Source organism: Oratosquilla oratoria, chromosome 21, assembly GCF_046742065.1.
Source record: "Oratosquilla oratoria isolate Oo_2021 chromosome 21, ASM4674206v1, whole genome shotgun sequence".
In the NCBI taxonomy this organism is placed as follows: Eukaryota; Metazoa; Arthropoda; class Malacostraca; order Stomatopoda; family Squillidae; genus Oratosquilla; species Oratosquilla oratoria.
This window is the reverse complement of record NC_134797.1, coordinates 54,258,809-54,276,308: the sequence shown is the minus strand read 5'-3', so window position 1 is coordinate 54,276,308 and position 17,500 is coordinate 54,258,809. Positions and strand designations below refer to the sequence as shown.

The window sequence follows — 17,500 nt, the reverse complement described above, 5'->3', positions numbered from 1 at the left end:
GTCCTTTAGTCCCTCAAAATAAGAACATTTAAAATACGACGAATATGTTTTGCCCTGTTCTTTAGACGAACGTCTTTTTTTTCTGAAATCCCTTCACAGATGTTCTTTCTCAGACCAAGCATGATCACCATATATATATTACGGAAGTAATTTTAAAATCGACGGTCAACACTTAAATGTAGACATGGTATAATTGTTATTTTTGGCTCTTATTCCAGCTACTAATATCAACGGACGGTTTCTCCGCTGAATACCTGGACCGGGGGTTAAGTCCCAATATTGAGGCCCTCATCCGCTCCGGAGTCTCGGCTCCTTACATGAAAGCCACCTACCCAACAGCAACTTTCCCCAACCACTACACCATCGCCACGGTACCGTAGCGTCACCATTTTTCAGTAACATGCCGCATTGTTTAGATTCTATGGCAAACGCCTGAGGATCATACTTCAACAATGGGGCTTCACCCGCCTAATAACTGAATAAGATCGTCTAGAGCTTGTTCCAATGTAATCTATACAAGACACTTTGATTATGCATGAGTTTTGTAATCTCGCGAATGCAGTCGACGAGGCATATATTTAACTTTATACTCCAATTCATATATAACTGTATTGAATGTGCGTGTGTTCATATATTGCCACGTTCAATTCATATTGTATTTCTTGAATATATACGTGTAAAGGAAGTTGAGAAGCTACTTTCCTGGAATCGTGTTCAGAAAGCGTCGTCGATTATTAGTCAATGTACATAGCATTTTGATAATGTACATCAGAATACTATAGAAACGTACCTATGAAACATGACAAAATTTCCTTATGAAACAAAATACAAATCCACACAATTTAAGTATAGAAATGTTTAATAAAATGCAACTATTAAGGATGTGACGTCACACTTTGAATGCAGAGACTGGTGACGTCATGTCGTTTCTTACGCTCTGCCACCTGAAGGCTATGGAACACTACACAAGAATTAAAGTTTCGCCTTCCTTTACAAGTATGTTTTTTAAATATATATAATATGAATGGATCGTGATAATAAATACATTCGGTTTCATTTTCTAATACTTTCTGAAACACCCTGTGCATTGTTTTGCTAAAAAAAAGAAAAGAACAGGAATTGGTTGTGATGTCCTCTTACCTTATGAAATATAACGGTCTTCCATCTCCGTAGGGTCTGTACCCATCGTCCCACGGCATCATCGCCAATGGATTCTGGGACCCCGTCCTCAAGGCCAAGTTCCGGTTCTCTAAGGACCCCAAGTTCTGGGGCGGAGAGCCGATCTGGAAGACCATAGAGAGACAGGTGAGGCTATGTACAGAGAGTACATGTAATTGTACATACATACATACATACATATACCAAAGGCTTTTCCCCCCTTACACGGGGGGTAGCCAAAAAGAAAAAGGCATAGAAATCACTCTCACCCATTTCATTTCCCATATATTCCACTCCCCTCCATCCTCCTCCCTCCCTCCTATCTTGGCACCTCCTGGATGACGGGTCATCCCTGCATCCAGTCCACTGCCCTGGGTCAGAAGCAGTGTCGCAAGACACAGCACATCCACAGCAAGGCCGCTTCATAAATTCGGCGACCACCCCTCTCCGTCCCCTCATGGAAAGGACAAGACTGGGAGAAATCCCTTCGGGCTGCGTCAATTTTTTTTTCTCATACATACTTCCTCACCCCCCATCCCCCACCTACTCCCCACATGTAATTGTACAAACAAAATTTTACAAATGGGATTCACCACATTCTTTGATCATGTGATGGAATCGTGAATGGCGGGTATTTCTCTCCCGGATGAGAGCTCAGAGCGTATCTATGGCTCGATCTATGGGTATCCTGTGACCTTATACACACACGCACGCGCGCGCACACACACAGTGGAGCTGTGGTTAGAGTCCTCGCCTGCCACTACGGCGGTCCGGGTTCGACTTCCACCCAGGGCTGAAATAATTTCAGTATCGCTTCGCTGCGGGGTGTTACTCCAACTCTCGTGGGCGGGGAGTTGGGTGTGTGTGTGCGTGTAAGGTCACAGTATTACCCATAGATCGGTCATACGAGCTCTGAGCTCTCATCCGGGAGGGTTATAGCTGACGATCACGACTCCAAAACGTGATCTAAGACCATGGCGAATCGCACAGACACACACACACACAGACACACACACACACACACACACACACACACACACACACACACACACACACACACACACACACACACACACACACACACACACACACACACACACACACACACACACACACACACACACACAACACCATCGAGCCGTGAATATGTGCGCGTTCGTGCGTGCGTGTGTGTGTGTGTGTGTGTGTGTGTGTGTGTGTGTGCGATTTACCATGGTCTTGGGTCACGTGTTAGACTCGTGATCAACAGCTATTTCCCTCACGGAAGAGAGCTCAGAGCTCATACAGTATATGACCGATCTATGGGTAATGCTGTGACCTTACACGCACACACTCCCCCAACTCTCCGCCCACGAGAGTTGGAGTAACAACTCGTATCTCAACGATACTGAAATTATTTCAGCCCCGGGTGGGATTCGAACCCGGACCTCTGTAGTGACAGCCGGGAACTCTACCAACCGCGCCATCGAGTGTGTGTGTGGGTGTACGTGTGTGTGCGTGTGTGTGTGTGTGTGTGTGTGTGTGTGTGTGTGTGTGTGTGTGTGTGTGTGTGTGTAAAGCTTCACAACTGTATCTAACTCCCTTCTGACTCCTTCCACTCCTATCTCATCTTTACTCTGATTCCCTCCTCGATTCCACAGGGCAAGATCACCGCCACCTACTTCTGGCCTGGCTCGGAGGTCGAGGGCATCCGATCGACTTACTGGAAACCGTACAACGAGAGCACGCCTTTCGAAGTTCGCGCTAATCAGGTTTGTGCGAGATCTTAATTAAGCCCTACTTGAAGTCCGACCTAGTTGAACTCTGTATTTTGTGTTATCTAAATGTTGAGTTGAAACAATTGCATTTCTAATAATAATAATGATGAATAATGATGATGATGATAATAATGATAATTATCATAATAGTAATAATATTAACAATAATAATAACAACAATAAAAATAGCAACAATAATAACAATAACAACAACCATAACAACAACGACAATAACATAAAACAATAAAACAGCAAAAACAACAATAAGGATAATAACAATAACAACAGCAATGAGAACAATAACAATAACAACAATAACAATGACAGCAATAACAATAATAACAATACTAACAATAACAATACCAACAATAACAACAATAATCACGATAATAACAATAATAGTAACAGAATACTATAGAAACAACAACAATAACAACAGAATACTATAGAAACGACAACAGAAATAACAACAAAAATAACAATAACACATCCCTTTCCATCCCCGCTCTCCTCCCCACCTCCTCGTTTCTCATTCTATCCAGCCTACCATCAGGAATTTCATCTCAAACACGTCTAAACTCTTCCTCTCTTCCTTCCTCCATCAATAATAATAACATTAATAATAATAACAATAACAATAACATTAATGATAATAACATTAATAATAATAATATTAAAAACAAAAATCTTCGACCTTCCTCCATGGCTCTTTCCCAGACGTTGGAATGGATTCTACTCCCGAAGGAATCCCGTCCCTCCTTCGTGACACTCTACCTCGAAGCACCGGACACCGCTGGGCACGACTTCGGCCCCAATTCCCCCGAGGTGAGACTCTCCGACTCCTGAGGGATCCGGAATCCCATGAGGTTTCGGGAACCCTGGAACTCTTAAATTCCGAAAGCCCAAACATTTGGTCGTAGCCCTTACGCTGTGTTTTTACCTTAATTGACCTATTCTAGCTGCCTCAATGTGTTTTTAATCAGCTAAAGGAGTTTCCCCCGCCCTTCGTAAAAAGAGTGTTAACTCCTCCACGTTCATAGGTGCCCGTTGAATATGTTTAACCTTGACAGTTCATTGCAGGGCCGTCGGTCTATCCCTTGAGGGGCGATACAGTCTCTGTGCCTCACCACGGCAGCTTCGTCACCCTTTCACTTTCTCCCTCTCTCCTCCTTCAGGTGGAGAGGAGTATCACTGAGGCGGATACCATCCTGGGGAACCTGCTCAAGAGGCTCATGGATCTGAGGATCCTGCCCTGCATCAACCTCTTGGTGGTGGCCGACCACGGTATGGCCGATGCTGGGCAACAGCGCGCTATCTACCTAGACGAATACATCCCCAACATCGAAAACTCCACCAGGTTCTTCGATGGCATCTTTGGCCGGATTGAGCCGAATGATGGCAACCCAGGTGAGAATTCGTGTGAGTTTTTGACCTGTTTTGAAAAAAAAAAAGCTAAAAGGAGGACTCTGGTCAAACAGCCTCGGAAGACCGAGACTCCATTTGGCTTGAGATCCATCCCCCAGCTGAATAAAATTGTCTGACACTCATTCGAACATAAGTACGTCACTGTGCTGAAGAGATTTTAACAACTTAAAGTGGAAACAGGTCATCATATATCTTATAGATTCCTTTTTCCTTTTCTTCTATACTTCGATTATGGTCCTCTCTTCCTCACCCACCCCTCAAAAAAGGGGGAGGGGGTATTCCATCATTTGTTCATTTGTGAGACTTAATTCACTTCATGGAGTTTCTCCCGTCTCTTTTTCCTCAGCCACGACTCTTCAGATCGCGCGAACACTGGCCTGCCGTCGTCGGGAGATGCGCGTCTACCTGAAGGAGGTGATGCCCGTTCGTTGGCACTTGAACAATCAACGGCGCGTGGAGAGTCTCGTCCTTGACCTCAACGCCGGGTACTCCGTCGGAGCCGACAGGACCTTCAAGGCCGACAATGGCGATCATGGCTACGACAACTACTTCGCCTCCATGAATGTAAGGCAGAGACGAAGTCAAAGGCAGGGATCACATGAAGAATCGTCACCCCAGACTTCGACAGGGTGACATTTCTTTATATGGGCTATCCTAGGGTGACAATTCTTCATGTGAGAGCCATCCTGGTTTTACGATTCGTCTTTTGTATAAGTTGATGACTATAATCATAACCTTCATTCAACCTAACGTAACGTAACGTAAGGTAACGTAACCTAACCTAACCTAACCTAACTAACATAACCTAATCTTTATTCCACTGTTGATATTTGGCATATGGGGTGACAGTTCTTCATGTGGGCTTTCTGGGGTGACAATTGGCATCATTAAGATCCATTAACTCAGTCCATGAATGTAAGGTGGCAGTGTGCTGGTCTTGTTGTACATAGTGAAATGCCAGATCAGGTCAAATGCTTCAGGCGTAAAAAGTTTTCAGCTTTCATTTAGATTGGTTGAATTTATATTCAAGAATGATATGAAATTAGAGCTACAGAAGTACAATTTAGAATGTGTATGCCAATTCAAAATATTTGAACTTTATCTGAAATATCAGAATATCAGTTTGAAACGTGTTTTGATTTTAAAATAATCTAAACTTCAAATTAAGATTTTATTTTAATGGCACTACGATGACGTCAAGTCGTCACTCCCACTAAGTTGACCATAGGGCAGTTTGAATTAAAAATACTGTTATATCAGTAATCGTGCAAATCTCGAACTCATCTAATTTCTATGACCGTTGTAAATACTATCCAACATGATTGCGGCAGTAACATGCGGAGTCGAATTAGAAAAGAAAGATGTGATTCCAAAACATTACGGGATATTTTCTAACGACCGCAAACGTTTGCTAACTCCGGTCCTTGAGAGACCCCATGATGGATCCTTCAGGTCTCCGTCAGTTAAGATCCTTATCCTGTTTCCATCATATTTCAAAGACTCCTGCGTTCCTCCGCAGGCGCTCTTCTTGGGATTCGGCCCCGCCTTCAAGTCCGGCGTGGAGGTGGAGACCTTCCAGAACATCGAACTTTACAATCTCATGTGCCTTCTGACGGGAGTTCGGCCAGCACCCAACAATGGGACTGTGGGTGCCCTCAACCACCTTCTGAAGAACCCGCCACCGTCGCCTGTGCTCCCGCCCTTGGTGAGTGAGATGCTACTTCTTCCTGACCGTTGTTGTGCTGTTTACCATTATAATTGTTATAATCATTATCATTATTTTTATCATTATTATTGTTGTTATCATTATTGTTGTTGTTGTTATCATTACTATTATTATTATCGTTATTATTTTTGTTATTAGCAAGAGTGGGGAAAGAAAAGTGTCATAAAAAATAGGAATCTGGGGATGAATGCAAAGGTAAAAGTATACAAAGGAGTTCTTGTGCCTACCATAATGTATGAAGGCAGATAAATGGAATCTAAAGAAAGTAGAAACGAAGAATCTGTACTCAAGACAAAGTATCAAAAAGTAAGGTATGGGTTACAATGGTGGATCGAGTGAGAAATTAGGAGGGGAGTGAGGAAAGAGCTATCAGACAGGAATGATAAAAATACAGACGTGGTTTGCGAATATAGAAAAAGAGGATGAAGAAAGACTAACATGGAGAGTGTGAAATGCAGAGGTAATGACCGAGAATGGGATGGACATATTGACTGAAGGGGGCTTTGTGTATATGGGGGAATGTCTGTCGATCAAGAACGGGAGATGGCAAGCGATGAGTGTGAGTGGAGAGTGGTTGTATTTATGAGGAAGAAGGGTTGCCTTGTAATGAAGGTTATCGGTGATGAAACAGACCCAATAACATTCTAAAATAATGCCCCTGTCGCAAATACGTCAAACCTTCACTGTATCGAACTTGAAGCTTTCAAGGATTCTGTTTTGGTTAACCCCAAAAAGAGTCCCTTGCATAGTAAAGGATTAAGCAAACACCTCAATTAGACTATCCTAATCGTGAAATTGGGCAGGTAAGATAGTGCAGACGACTAATGAGCGATTGAGCAAGTGTGTTACTAAGTGGACGCCGCAAGATGGGGAGCGTGGAAGAGGGAGACCAGACGGAAGGTGGAGAGACGAAGTCGAGAAGTTTTCAGGAGTGACGTGGCAAAGGTTGGCGCGGTCGCGTGAATCATGGAATGCTATGAAGGAGGCCTTTGTTCATCAGTGGACTCAGGATGGCCGATTTGATTTGATTTGAATCTATACTGGCTCAGGTCAGGTGAGTTTAGTCAGTTTAGGGGAGTTCTTATGTGTAGTAACCTCCATCCTTCTACGCAGGAGTATGTGCCCCCACTGACCCGGCTTCCCCAGGAGGATGAACTGGAGGACCTCTTGGAGAGCAGCAACTGCTACGGCGACGACGATGACGACCTCTCCTGGACGAAGCCCCTCTCCCTCGCCGAGACCAACTCGCTCGCCTTCGCCTCGGCCCACATGCCCTGGGGTGCCCCTCAGCTCGGGAGCCTCGATCGCAGCACTGTCTCTCTGGCCCATCTCGACCACATGACCTGTACGTTGGGTGAACCTCCTCAGGTTTTCTGTGACTGGTTCAAGAGTGCATGGAACTCTACTGACCACAACTATCTCTCTCTCTCTCTCTCTCTCTCTCTCTCTCTCTCTCTCTCTCTCTCTCTCTCTCTCTCTCTTTTGTGTGTGTGTGTGTGTGTGTGTGTACCTAATTGTAATATACAGGAAAAGAACCACGCTCGTTGCGTCCCGTCTCCTAGTCTCCAGTTTATCATACCTACCCTCGGATTCACCATGGTTCACCATGGTCTTGGATCACGTGTTTGACTCGTGATCAACAGCTATTTCCCTCCCGGAAGAGAGCTCAGAACTCATATATAACCGATCTATGGGTAATGCTGTGACCTTACACGCACACCCACCCACTACTCCCCGCCCACGAGAGTTGGAGTAACGACTCGCAGCGCAGCGATACTGAATTCATTTCAACCCCCGGGGGGGGGGTTCAAACTTGGACCGCTGTAGTGCCGGCAGCGATCATGTGTGTATGCGCATGTGTGCGCGTGCGCGCGTGTGTGTCTGCGCGAGTGCGCGTGTTAGATATATATGTATGTGGCCCAGCCAACTAACCCCAGGCTTGTTTCCCTTTGCAGTCTTCTCGCGTGACCTGAAACTGCCTCTTCTGACCTCGTTCACCCTACTGGAGTCGCCACAGGGGTCGTACCCGGCCAAGTGGATGAGCGACGTGCGACTGGACGAACTGAGCACCCCGAAGTGCACCGACTACGTCGATGTCGCCCCCCTCGACGTCAGCAGGGTACCCCTCTTCAATCCCCGTGAGTATCGTCCCTCCTGCCCTAGCGGGTCAATCATGTTTCATATATACAGCACACAGGGCATAGGTGACTGGGTCAAATGCAGCAAAGCGTTTCCTAGAGTAAACCTTCTCCATACCGTGAGGGAAGTCTTGACGGAGAGACTGAGGACGGGTGCCTGTGGTACTTGCCCGGGTAACCGATGATGCTCCCAAGGATCTCTGTCACCTTGTGGTGCGCAAGGGCATCTCGTGGCCGTTTGGTCCCCGACTCTTGGGGTTGGGGTGGTGGTCTCACGACGTAGACACCACCGCCACACCAGGGCTGCATTGTACGCGCACGCCAACAACACAATATACACTCTATAAGGGATTTGTGGGGGAAACCCCGTTCCAGGCGTGGTATTCCTCAGAGAGACGGAACTCCTCGGCCAGACAGTCTAGGAAACGAAAACAACAACGGGTGCCTGTTTGTGGTGGTCCTGCGGTCGAGACGGCCTCGGAGAGGGTCATCTCCCCGTTGCTCGTTTCCAAACCCAATCAACACACTTATCCGTATCTGGAACTACAACCCCGAAGGGCTGGCGCCCGATCTCCATAATAGCTCAAGATCTTTCTCGATAAACTTCAATTACAATTTTCCCGCTGATACCCAGCGACAGCTTCTCTTCTACTATCCTTCTCACCTTCTCACCATACTCCAGTTAGGGCAGTTGCCCTGTCAGTTGTGATGCCTCGCAAAGTTTCTCCATTGGGCATCGATCTCTGTCCCTCTCTTCATCTTCTATCGTATCCGTTGTCTCTCCTCTCCTTTCTATTGCTTCCCCGACTCCATCCTTCCATTTTACCCGGGTCTCCCTCTTGGCCTTGTTCCTCTTCTACTAGCCAGTGATATAGAAACAGACCCACATTAATACAACACAGACAACAGTCAATTTCCCCATGGATTAGAATTTTCACTGATATGCGTGTTTTAGATAGATAACTAAAACAAACCAAGAAAATGATAAAAGTTAAGAACTTGTCTAAGATTTCTCTTGAACGCCCTTCCGCAAAGTTTTAATCTTGTTCCTGTTCGGCCATTTTGCCGTTCTTTTAAATTTGTTAAAAAAAAGAAAGAAAAAAAAAAAACAATCTCGGTCTTCTCGAAATAAAACCGTGATGCTTTCTACAGTGTTTTCGGCGCACAGTAAGGACGCCCGCCTTCCGTTCCTCATCTCCAACGCCGTCCCCATGACGGGGCAGCTACAGAAACGGTGGACGGAGCTCCTGCACATGGTCAAGGGTTGGCACGCCCAGTATGGGTCCCTCAACGTCATCATGGGGCCCGTCTTTGACTTCGACGGGGACAACTTCGCTGACGACCTAAGGCAGTTCAGGTGAGTCAAGGGGTCTTCGTCTTGAGCCTTGTGTAAGAAATTGACATTTGTCGACAAGTATAGGTCCCTCAACATTATCATGGAGCCCGTCTTCTACTTCGACGGGGACAACTTCGCTGACGACCTAAGGCAGTTCAGGTGAGTCAAGGGGTCTTCGTCTTGAGCCTTGTGTAAGAAATTGACATTTGTCGACAAGTATAGGTCCCTCAACATTATCATGGAGCCCGTCTTCTACTTCGACGGGGACAACTTCGCTGACGACCTAAGGCAGTTCAGGTGAGTCAAAGGGTCTTCGCCTTGGACCTTATGTAAGAAATTGGCAGTTGTCGACAAGCCTATCAAAATAAACACCAAAAATGAGGACGGAGACTTTATTAGTGCTTGTTACAACTTTATCAAGCATTTGGTACTTGATACTCGCAAAACTGTAACACAGTCGTATTCAATCTGAGGAGCTCTTTACATAGTTTGTTCATGCGAACGCAAGGCAATTTCACTTACCCGGCACATAGACAGACAGACAGACACAGGCAGACAGATACATGTGATATAGTGCCACATTTCTGCATGACAGTGTCATGTGACACCGATACATATCATAATGTTATGTAGTTTCAAGTTAAACAATACGGTGGAGAGTGACACATTTCTACGTGATAGTGTCAAATGACACATTTTTCATATTTCTACGTGATACAGTACATGTCTACATGATCCAAGCCATGGCGCATGTGGTAATCTCTCAAAGGATTACAAAGGATTACAAAGGCGGAGCATGCCGACAGGAGACCTTTTGATCCATATCTAGGTCGGATGCGAAAAAAAAATCATATCAATAATAAAACAATAAATATAAACTATAATAATGTAAATAACAAATAAAATACACAAATAAATGCATAGGTATAGTTAAATAATAAACAAACAGGTAAATAGCAAATAATGATAAATTGACATATAACTAATAGTAAATGAAAATCAGACAGACAAATGATAACAAAACAAAAACAAATAATATAAGATAAATTATAATCATTACAGCATCTTACTTAGGTATTTATCTAAATGATTCTTAAAGCTTCGAACTGAACTACATTGCACTACCTGTGCAGGAAGTTTATTCCATTCATTAACTACACGGTTGGCAAAGTTGTTTCTACCTACTTCCAAATTGAATCTATTTCCGGACAGTTTGAGACCATTGTTTCTTGTCTGATTCTCATTCAATGTGGAAATTTTGTCACTTTTGATGTTGTCAATTCCCTCTCTCTCTCTCTCTCTCTCTCTCTCTCTCTCTCTCTCTCTCTCTCTCTCTCTCCATCTCCTGTTATCTATTTATTTTTATCCTTCCATCACAGAAAGCATAACTTGGTGGTACCCACTCACATGTTCATGGTGGTGACCCGGTGCGCCGAATACGTGTCCCGACCGATCAACTGCCCCGTCTACTCGCTCGATTCAATGGCTTTCATCTACCCGCAGTACACGCCCGTCACCAACTGTCAAGTAAGTACTCGCAAGTCTACTCGAAGGTACACGAAAAGGAATATTGGTCACTTTCACGATCCCTCTTTTCTGCTGCCCAGGACCCTCACCACATTGGGGGAGGGGGGGACAGGGGGGGCATATGCCCTGGGGCGGAACATTTAGGGGGGTGCGGCAATTCTAGTCTGGATGTGCCGCTCACAAGGCTGACAAAATAATTGTAATAAAAAGAAGGTCAAAGGAGCCCTGAGTATTTCACCGTAATTTATACGAATTTTGCGTTAGAGTTAACAGAATATGAAATTGACTAGATAAACACTATATGAGGACGGAGCCTTTATTTGTACGACGTTTCGCTTATTACAGCTTTTTCAAGTAAGCGAAACGTCGTACAAATAAAGGCTCCGTCCTCATATGGTGTTTATCTCGGCAAGCTTGTCGGCAAACTGCCACTTTTAAGCAGAATATGAAATATTTTCCCCCCCCCTTATCCTCTCTGCAATAAGGACATTAAATACAATTTTTAAAATCTGTTTAATTATTTTGCAAGCCGATAGCTAAAAACAGGCTGTAAGGGATGGTGGAAATGGAAAGTGTTGATGGGGGAGGAGGGGTGGCGGCGTCACCGAGAACTTTAACCCGGGGGGAGGCACTTTGCTCCGGAAAAAGTGCCGTGCAAGGGCTCTGCTGCTGCCTTTCTTAAACATTTCTTTCGTGAACTCTTAGGCGCTGTATTGTCCTCTAGGAAGGAAGCGCTGGTTATATGCGACGTAATATAAATGCACTGAAGTCATAGTTCCTTGAAGATAGCGATCAAGGTGGCTGAGTGTTTATGTCATATTCTTTTTCTGTACTCGTCATCGTCATAGACCGAGAGGTCCTCTGTCCACATACTTTGTCATCTATGTGACATACTCGAGTCATGTGACTCATGGTCTCCGCATTTCAAAGGGTCGACGTCATATAAGACGAAAGAACATTAAAGAAAACGGGTCTTTTCCATTTTACAACATGCAGAATTTTTAATATAGGTTAGGTTAGGTTAGGTCAGGTCAGGTCAGGTCAGGTCAGGTCAGGTCAGGTCAGGTTAGGTTAGGTTAGGTTAGGTTAGTTAGTTAGGTTAGGTCAGGTCAGGTTAGATTAGGTTATGTAGGTTAGGTTAGGTTAGGTTAGGTTTCGGATTAATATTCATTTCTTACCTCTCTTAAGTTGTTGAAATCAACTGTATGCCGTAGAATTGAAAAGATAAAAGAAAACGATGCTATGAATGCGAGACGTTCAAGAGTAATAACATATGGTTAAGAAATCATAGTTGGTGCTCGTCCCTTCCATACCTGGTGATACCTTTTCTTTCATTATTAATTTTTATACATGAAACCATTTAGGTAACAAAGAGGTCATGACCTCTCTCAATTAATTCCTTTTTGTTTTGTTTCGATTGTCACCTGGCTATGTCATTCACTTCCGTGGCAATGGTGTAGCAACTTACTCGATCCTTGATAATAAGAGAAACTCTCATATACCAGCTTTCTGTTAGTCAAATTAATTACAGTATTTTTTATTAATCAAATTGAAATTTGTTGTTTATATTTTTTGCGGTTATGGATAATATATGGAATTCTTCTAAGAAAGTTTGTCTTACACTAAATTGATACCATTGCATTATTTATACCCCGCAAATAAGAAAGAAAACGGTAGATGCATTACAGAGAACTTAAAAAATGGGGTGACTACAACATCTGGATATTATGCACCGATTTATTTCATTTACAAAAATTGATTGCACAATAAAAATAAAGAAAACACTCGCAGAGGTTTAGTAACCGCAGCTTCTGGATTACTATCTTTTATTTCATCGAAATCACTTATTCATATTTAGATTGCTATTTACCAAAACAGAGCGTTGAAACTTCCATACTCGATGGTATTTGAAAAAAAAAGTAATTTCCTATATTCATGGAGAAGAAATGAAATATTTATATAATTCAACTTCCCTCCGTTACTTTAGGAGTCCTAAATGGGGACTAATAGTGGACTGAAATCTTAAAGATACTCCTCTAATGTTTGGGTTTAACGCCACAAACTCCTCCCATCGGAAGGCTAAGACGGTGCCCCTTACAGAGGACCTTATAGGCGTGGAATTTAATAAACCATGCCTTTGGTTCAACTTCGTCGATGGCAGGATTCGAACCGCCATCCCTCTCAACTTTCGCCGCAAGTAACGACGCCCTAACCCGCTCAGCCAGGGAGCTTCCAATAGCTCCCTTCCATTGTACATACATACATACATATACCAAGGCTTTTTCCCCCTTCCAAGGGAGGTAGCCAAAAAGGGAAAGGCATAAAAACACTCCCACCCATTTCATCCCTAAATACACTCCACACCCCTCCCACCCTTCCTCTCATCTGAGCACCTCCTGGATGACGGGTCATCCCTGCACCCTGCCCACCACCCTGGGTCAGAAGCAGTGTCGCAAGACACAGTACATCCACAACAAGGCCGCTTCATTTAATCGGCGACCCCCCCTCTCCGTCCCCCTTTGCATATAAGGAGAGGACGGGGAGAAATCCCTTCGGGCTGCGTCAAAATTTACTCACACATACTACCCCACCCCCCACCCCCCCCGCCCATTCCTCCTCATGCAGTCACAACATCATCCATATACAACCATTCTCCACTCACCTCTGTCTTCCGTCCTCTCCCTTCCTTCCTCAACAGACATTCCCCTCTTCCCCAAAGCCCCCTTCACCCCATCCATCCACCTCATCCTAGGACGTCCCCTCATGTTCACTCCCTCCACATCTGCCTTCCATACCTCTTTTACTAGTCTTTCTTCACTCATTCTTTCCATGTGTCCAAACCATCCTAATATTCTTTCATCAACCCTATCTCCCAAATCCTTTTTCACCCCTGTTCTCCTCCTCACCTCCTCATTTCTCACTCTATCTAGCCTAGTAACCCCCACCATACTTCTCAGACACCTCATCTCAAACACATTCAAACTCCTTCTCTCTTCTTCTCTTATGTTCCACGTTTCTGCCCCATACAGTGCTGTTGGCACAATCACTCCTTCATACAGTCTCCTCTTCGCATCCATTCCCAAATGTCTATTTCTCATTACACTCTTTAAACCACCAAGGCATTCACTCGCTTCTCTTAATCTACATTCTTCCTCCACCTTCACTCCACCTTTTCCTGCTACACTTGCACCCAAGTATCTAAAACTATCCACTTCCTCCAGTCGCTCTCCCTTAATGTTCACTTCCAGTCTACTGCCACTTTCACCCCTTGTACATCTCATCACCTTACTTTTACCCACATTTATCTTTAGCTTTCTTCTATCACATACTCTCCCAAACTCTGCCACCAGCTTCCTCAATCCCTCCTCTGACCCTGCCACAAGCGCAGTGTCGTCCGCAAACAACAGCTGGCTCACCTCCCACTTTTCTCCATTTTCTTTAACCATCTCCAATCCCTGACTCACTACCCTAGCATTCACCTCTCGCACCACCCCATCCATGTATAAGTTGAACAGCCAGGGCGACATAACGCATCCTTGACGAAGTCCCACCTTTACTTCAAACCACTCACTCTCTCCATTTCCAATCTCCATTGTAATTTCGATAATTTTCTATTTGCGGACTATGATAGAGTCTCACATTAATTTGTTTCATTCTTGAGGGGAATTTTCGTTCTAAAGAAAGTAAATTTATTTTCAATAACAAATCGTAGAGAAGAAATTGCCCTCCGGAATCAAACTGAGTGGTTTTAATCGTTTTTCAACTAACCATAACATACATACATACATACACACACACATACATACATACACACATACATACATACATACACACACACATACATACATACATACATACATACATACACACACACATACATACATGCATATACCAAAGTTTTTTTCCCCTTACAAGGGAGGTAGCCAAAAGACAAAGGCATAGAAACCACTCCCACCCATTCCCTCCCCTGCATACTCCACTCCCCTCTACCCTCTTCCCTCCTTCTTATCTTGGCACCTCCTGGATGACGGGTCATCCCTGCATCTTGTCCACTGCCCTGGGTCAGAAGCAGTGCCGCACTAACCATAGCACTTCCATGAGATGGGAAGTGAGAAACCCCTGATAGGGCAAGGGTTGTCAGTTGCGGTAAACCTCTTGATTTTTTAGGCCGATGTTGGGGTCACCTCCCCGCCTGGCCAGGGGTTTCGGGAACCAACGCAAGAAGCACGCAGCGGGTCCCAGGAATCGAACTCACGACCATGTGCTCGCAAATTCGTCACGGTATCCATGATTTGTTTTTGAAAACAATTTCATTCGAAGAAAAAAATCTTCTAAATCTTTTTCTTAAAAAAATCTAACACTACTACTGAACCATCAGATATTCTTTAAAAAAATAATAGACGATTTCCTTACAAACTTGGACCCTATCCTGAGCCATTTCTCAAACGATTGAGACCCACATGATAGGAAAATAATTTTCCCCTTCCACGTATTCAACTTTTCGCTGGTCAAGCGGGTTGGAGCGTCAGCACTTGCGGCGGCGGCCGAGGTGACGGGGGTTCGAACCCTGCTGCCATCGAGTAGGACCCAGGTCATGGTTCGTTCCATTTCACGATACAAACTCTTCTGTAAGGGTCACAGTCGTGGCCTCCTGATAGGAGTGAGTTCGGTGAAGGCGGCATACAGGTAATTATATTATTTATGTGGGCTAAGTTGAATTGTTTAAGGTATTTGATGTACGCGGTGAATCGAAATTTGATAACAGGAAGCAGGTAAACATAAATGAATACTAGAACACAACAACAGCAATTAATAGAATTTGATACACAGGTGAGTGAATAAATAATATATATATATATATATATATATATATATATATATATATATATATATATATATATATATATATATATATATATATATATTTAGTATTGATTGGTTATGTGTTTGCTTACGAGTTTATGTCTTTTGTTACCGACTTGGACTCTTGACGGCAGGTTTTGCCAATATAAAGTCAAAAGTAGAATTATTCCCCAAAGGATCTCTTCACAGCCACTGCACTAACCTAACCTGATTTAGCCTAACCTTCTTTGAAGTACTTAGAAGAATCGCCATGGCACGTGGAATATATGGATGAGTAAGTCAAGAATATAGGAGGCAAGGGAATATGTCACGAGGAGGGGTCACAGTGAGAAGGAATTTAAATTTAGACTTATAACCTACTGTGAAAGACAGAAGATAATAAGATAAGAATAGACTCTAATCTCTCTTCTCTGTTGCTAATCTACTGTAAAAGGCAGAACTGTAAGAACAGAGTCTAACCTCTCTTCTCTGTTGCTAACCTACTGTGAAAGGCAGAACTATAATAACAGACTCTAACCTCTCTTCTCTGTTGCTAACCTACTGTGAAAGACAGAACTGTAGAAACAGACGATAAGAAGATATGAACAGACTCTAACCTCTCTTCTCTGTTGCAGTCAGCGGCCGAGTACGCTCGCGAGTACAGCGCCAAGGTCCTCGACGTGGAGAAGATTGCGGGGATTCGTCTTTTCCCACACTTGTCCTACAAGGACCAAACCAGGCTCAAGATCCGCATACACTCGAACCTCTGGGGCTCAGAGTCGTGGGCCAACCGCATCCGAACCGACTGGTTCGGTCTCAAGAAGTAGACCCGGAGGGACTGGTGACCTCTGGGTGACGGTTATTTCTGTTGAGCAACGGTTGTAACGGTTGCAACTTTTTTTTTTTTTTGTTAACGGTCTGTAGTTTTATTATGTCTTATTTTAAGGATCTCTTCAGACCACGAGTTCGTCTTCTGATGCAGGAAGTGTCGTTGTCTTCGGGGAGAACTATCGGTGGTTTTTAAAAAGAAATTCTTTCTTTATATAAATTTTATCTAAATCATAGGATGGGAAAGATTTATATAAGGGAATAATTTTTTCAAGAATACCACCGTAAGAATCTTACGGTGATATTCTTAAAAAGATATAAGGGAATAAGTTTTTTTAAGAATACCACATTAAGAATCTTACGGTGGTATTCTTAAAAAAATATATTTCCTTAAATAAATCTTTCCCTTCCAAGGATTTATATAAGATCTATATAAGGAAAGATTTTTTCTAAGAATACCACCGTATGAATACCTATCTGAAGAAGGTGTTAGCAAGGGGGTCGCTGGCGACGTGGGATAAATGAGTTACTGTCGGGTCATGAGGAAGCCTTGATATAGGGACTTCGTAGGATTCGTGAGGTCCAGCCCTAGCAGGTGCCAGGAATCTTGATTTATCTATTCCTAAAGGTCTGAGTGCGAATTTGTAGGAAAATATTAATTGTTACTGGTGTTGTTAAGCATTACCCAACCCATTAAATCCACGAATAATCTATAATTCAATGAAATAAAATCTATATAGCTTTAGCCAGGGCAACATTTATA

General features: G+C 43.7%; 1 protein-coding gene across 1 annotated transcript in view; it reads left to right on the top strand.

The window, feature by feature from the left end:
* Nucleotides 1–17,500, top strand: part of LOC143037164 (venom phosphodiesterase-like) — a 43,166-nt gene that overhangs the window by 23,786 nt on the left and 1,880 nt on the right. The window contains exons 3-14 of the mRNA XM_076205282.1: nt 219–371; nt 1,174–1,305; nt 2,799–2,909; nt 3,633–3,740; nt 4,091–4,322; nt 4,687–4,904; nt 5,860–6,045; nt 7,090–7,411; nt 8,022–8,204; nt 9,357–9,561; nt 10,920–11,067; nt 16,545–17,500. The exon at nt 16,545–17,500 is cut by the window's right edge and continues 1,880 nt beyond it. Of these exons, the coding sequence (XP_076061397.1) occupies nt 219–371; nt 1,174–1,305; nt 2,799–2,909; nt 3,633–3,740; nt 4,091–4,322; nt 4,687–4,904; nt 5,860–6,045; nt 7,090–7,411; nt 8,022–8,204; nt 9,357–9,561; nt 10,920–11,067; nt 16,545–16,736 (2,190 nt within the window). The 3' untranslated portion in view covers nt 16,737–17,500. The remainder of the gene's footprint in view (nt 1–218; nt 372–1,173; nt 1,306–2,798; nt 2,910–3,632; nt 3,741–4,090; nt 4,323–4,686; nt 4,905–5,859; nt 6,046–7,089; nt 7,412–8,021; nt 8,205–9,356; nt 9,562–10,919; nt 11,068–16,544) is intronic.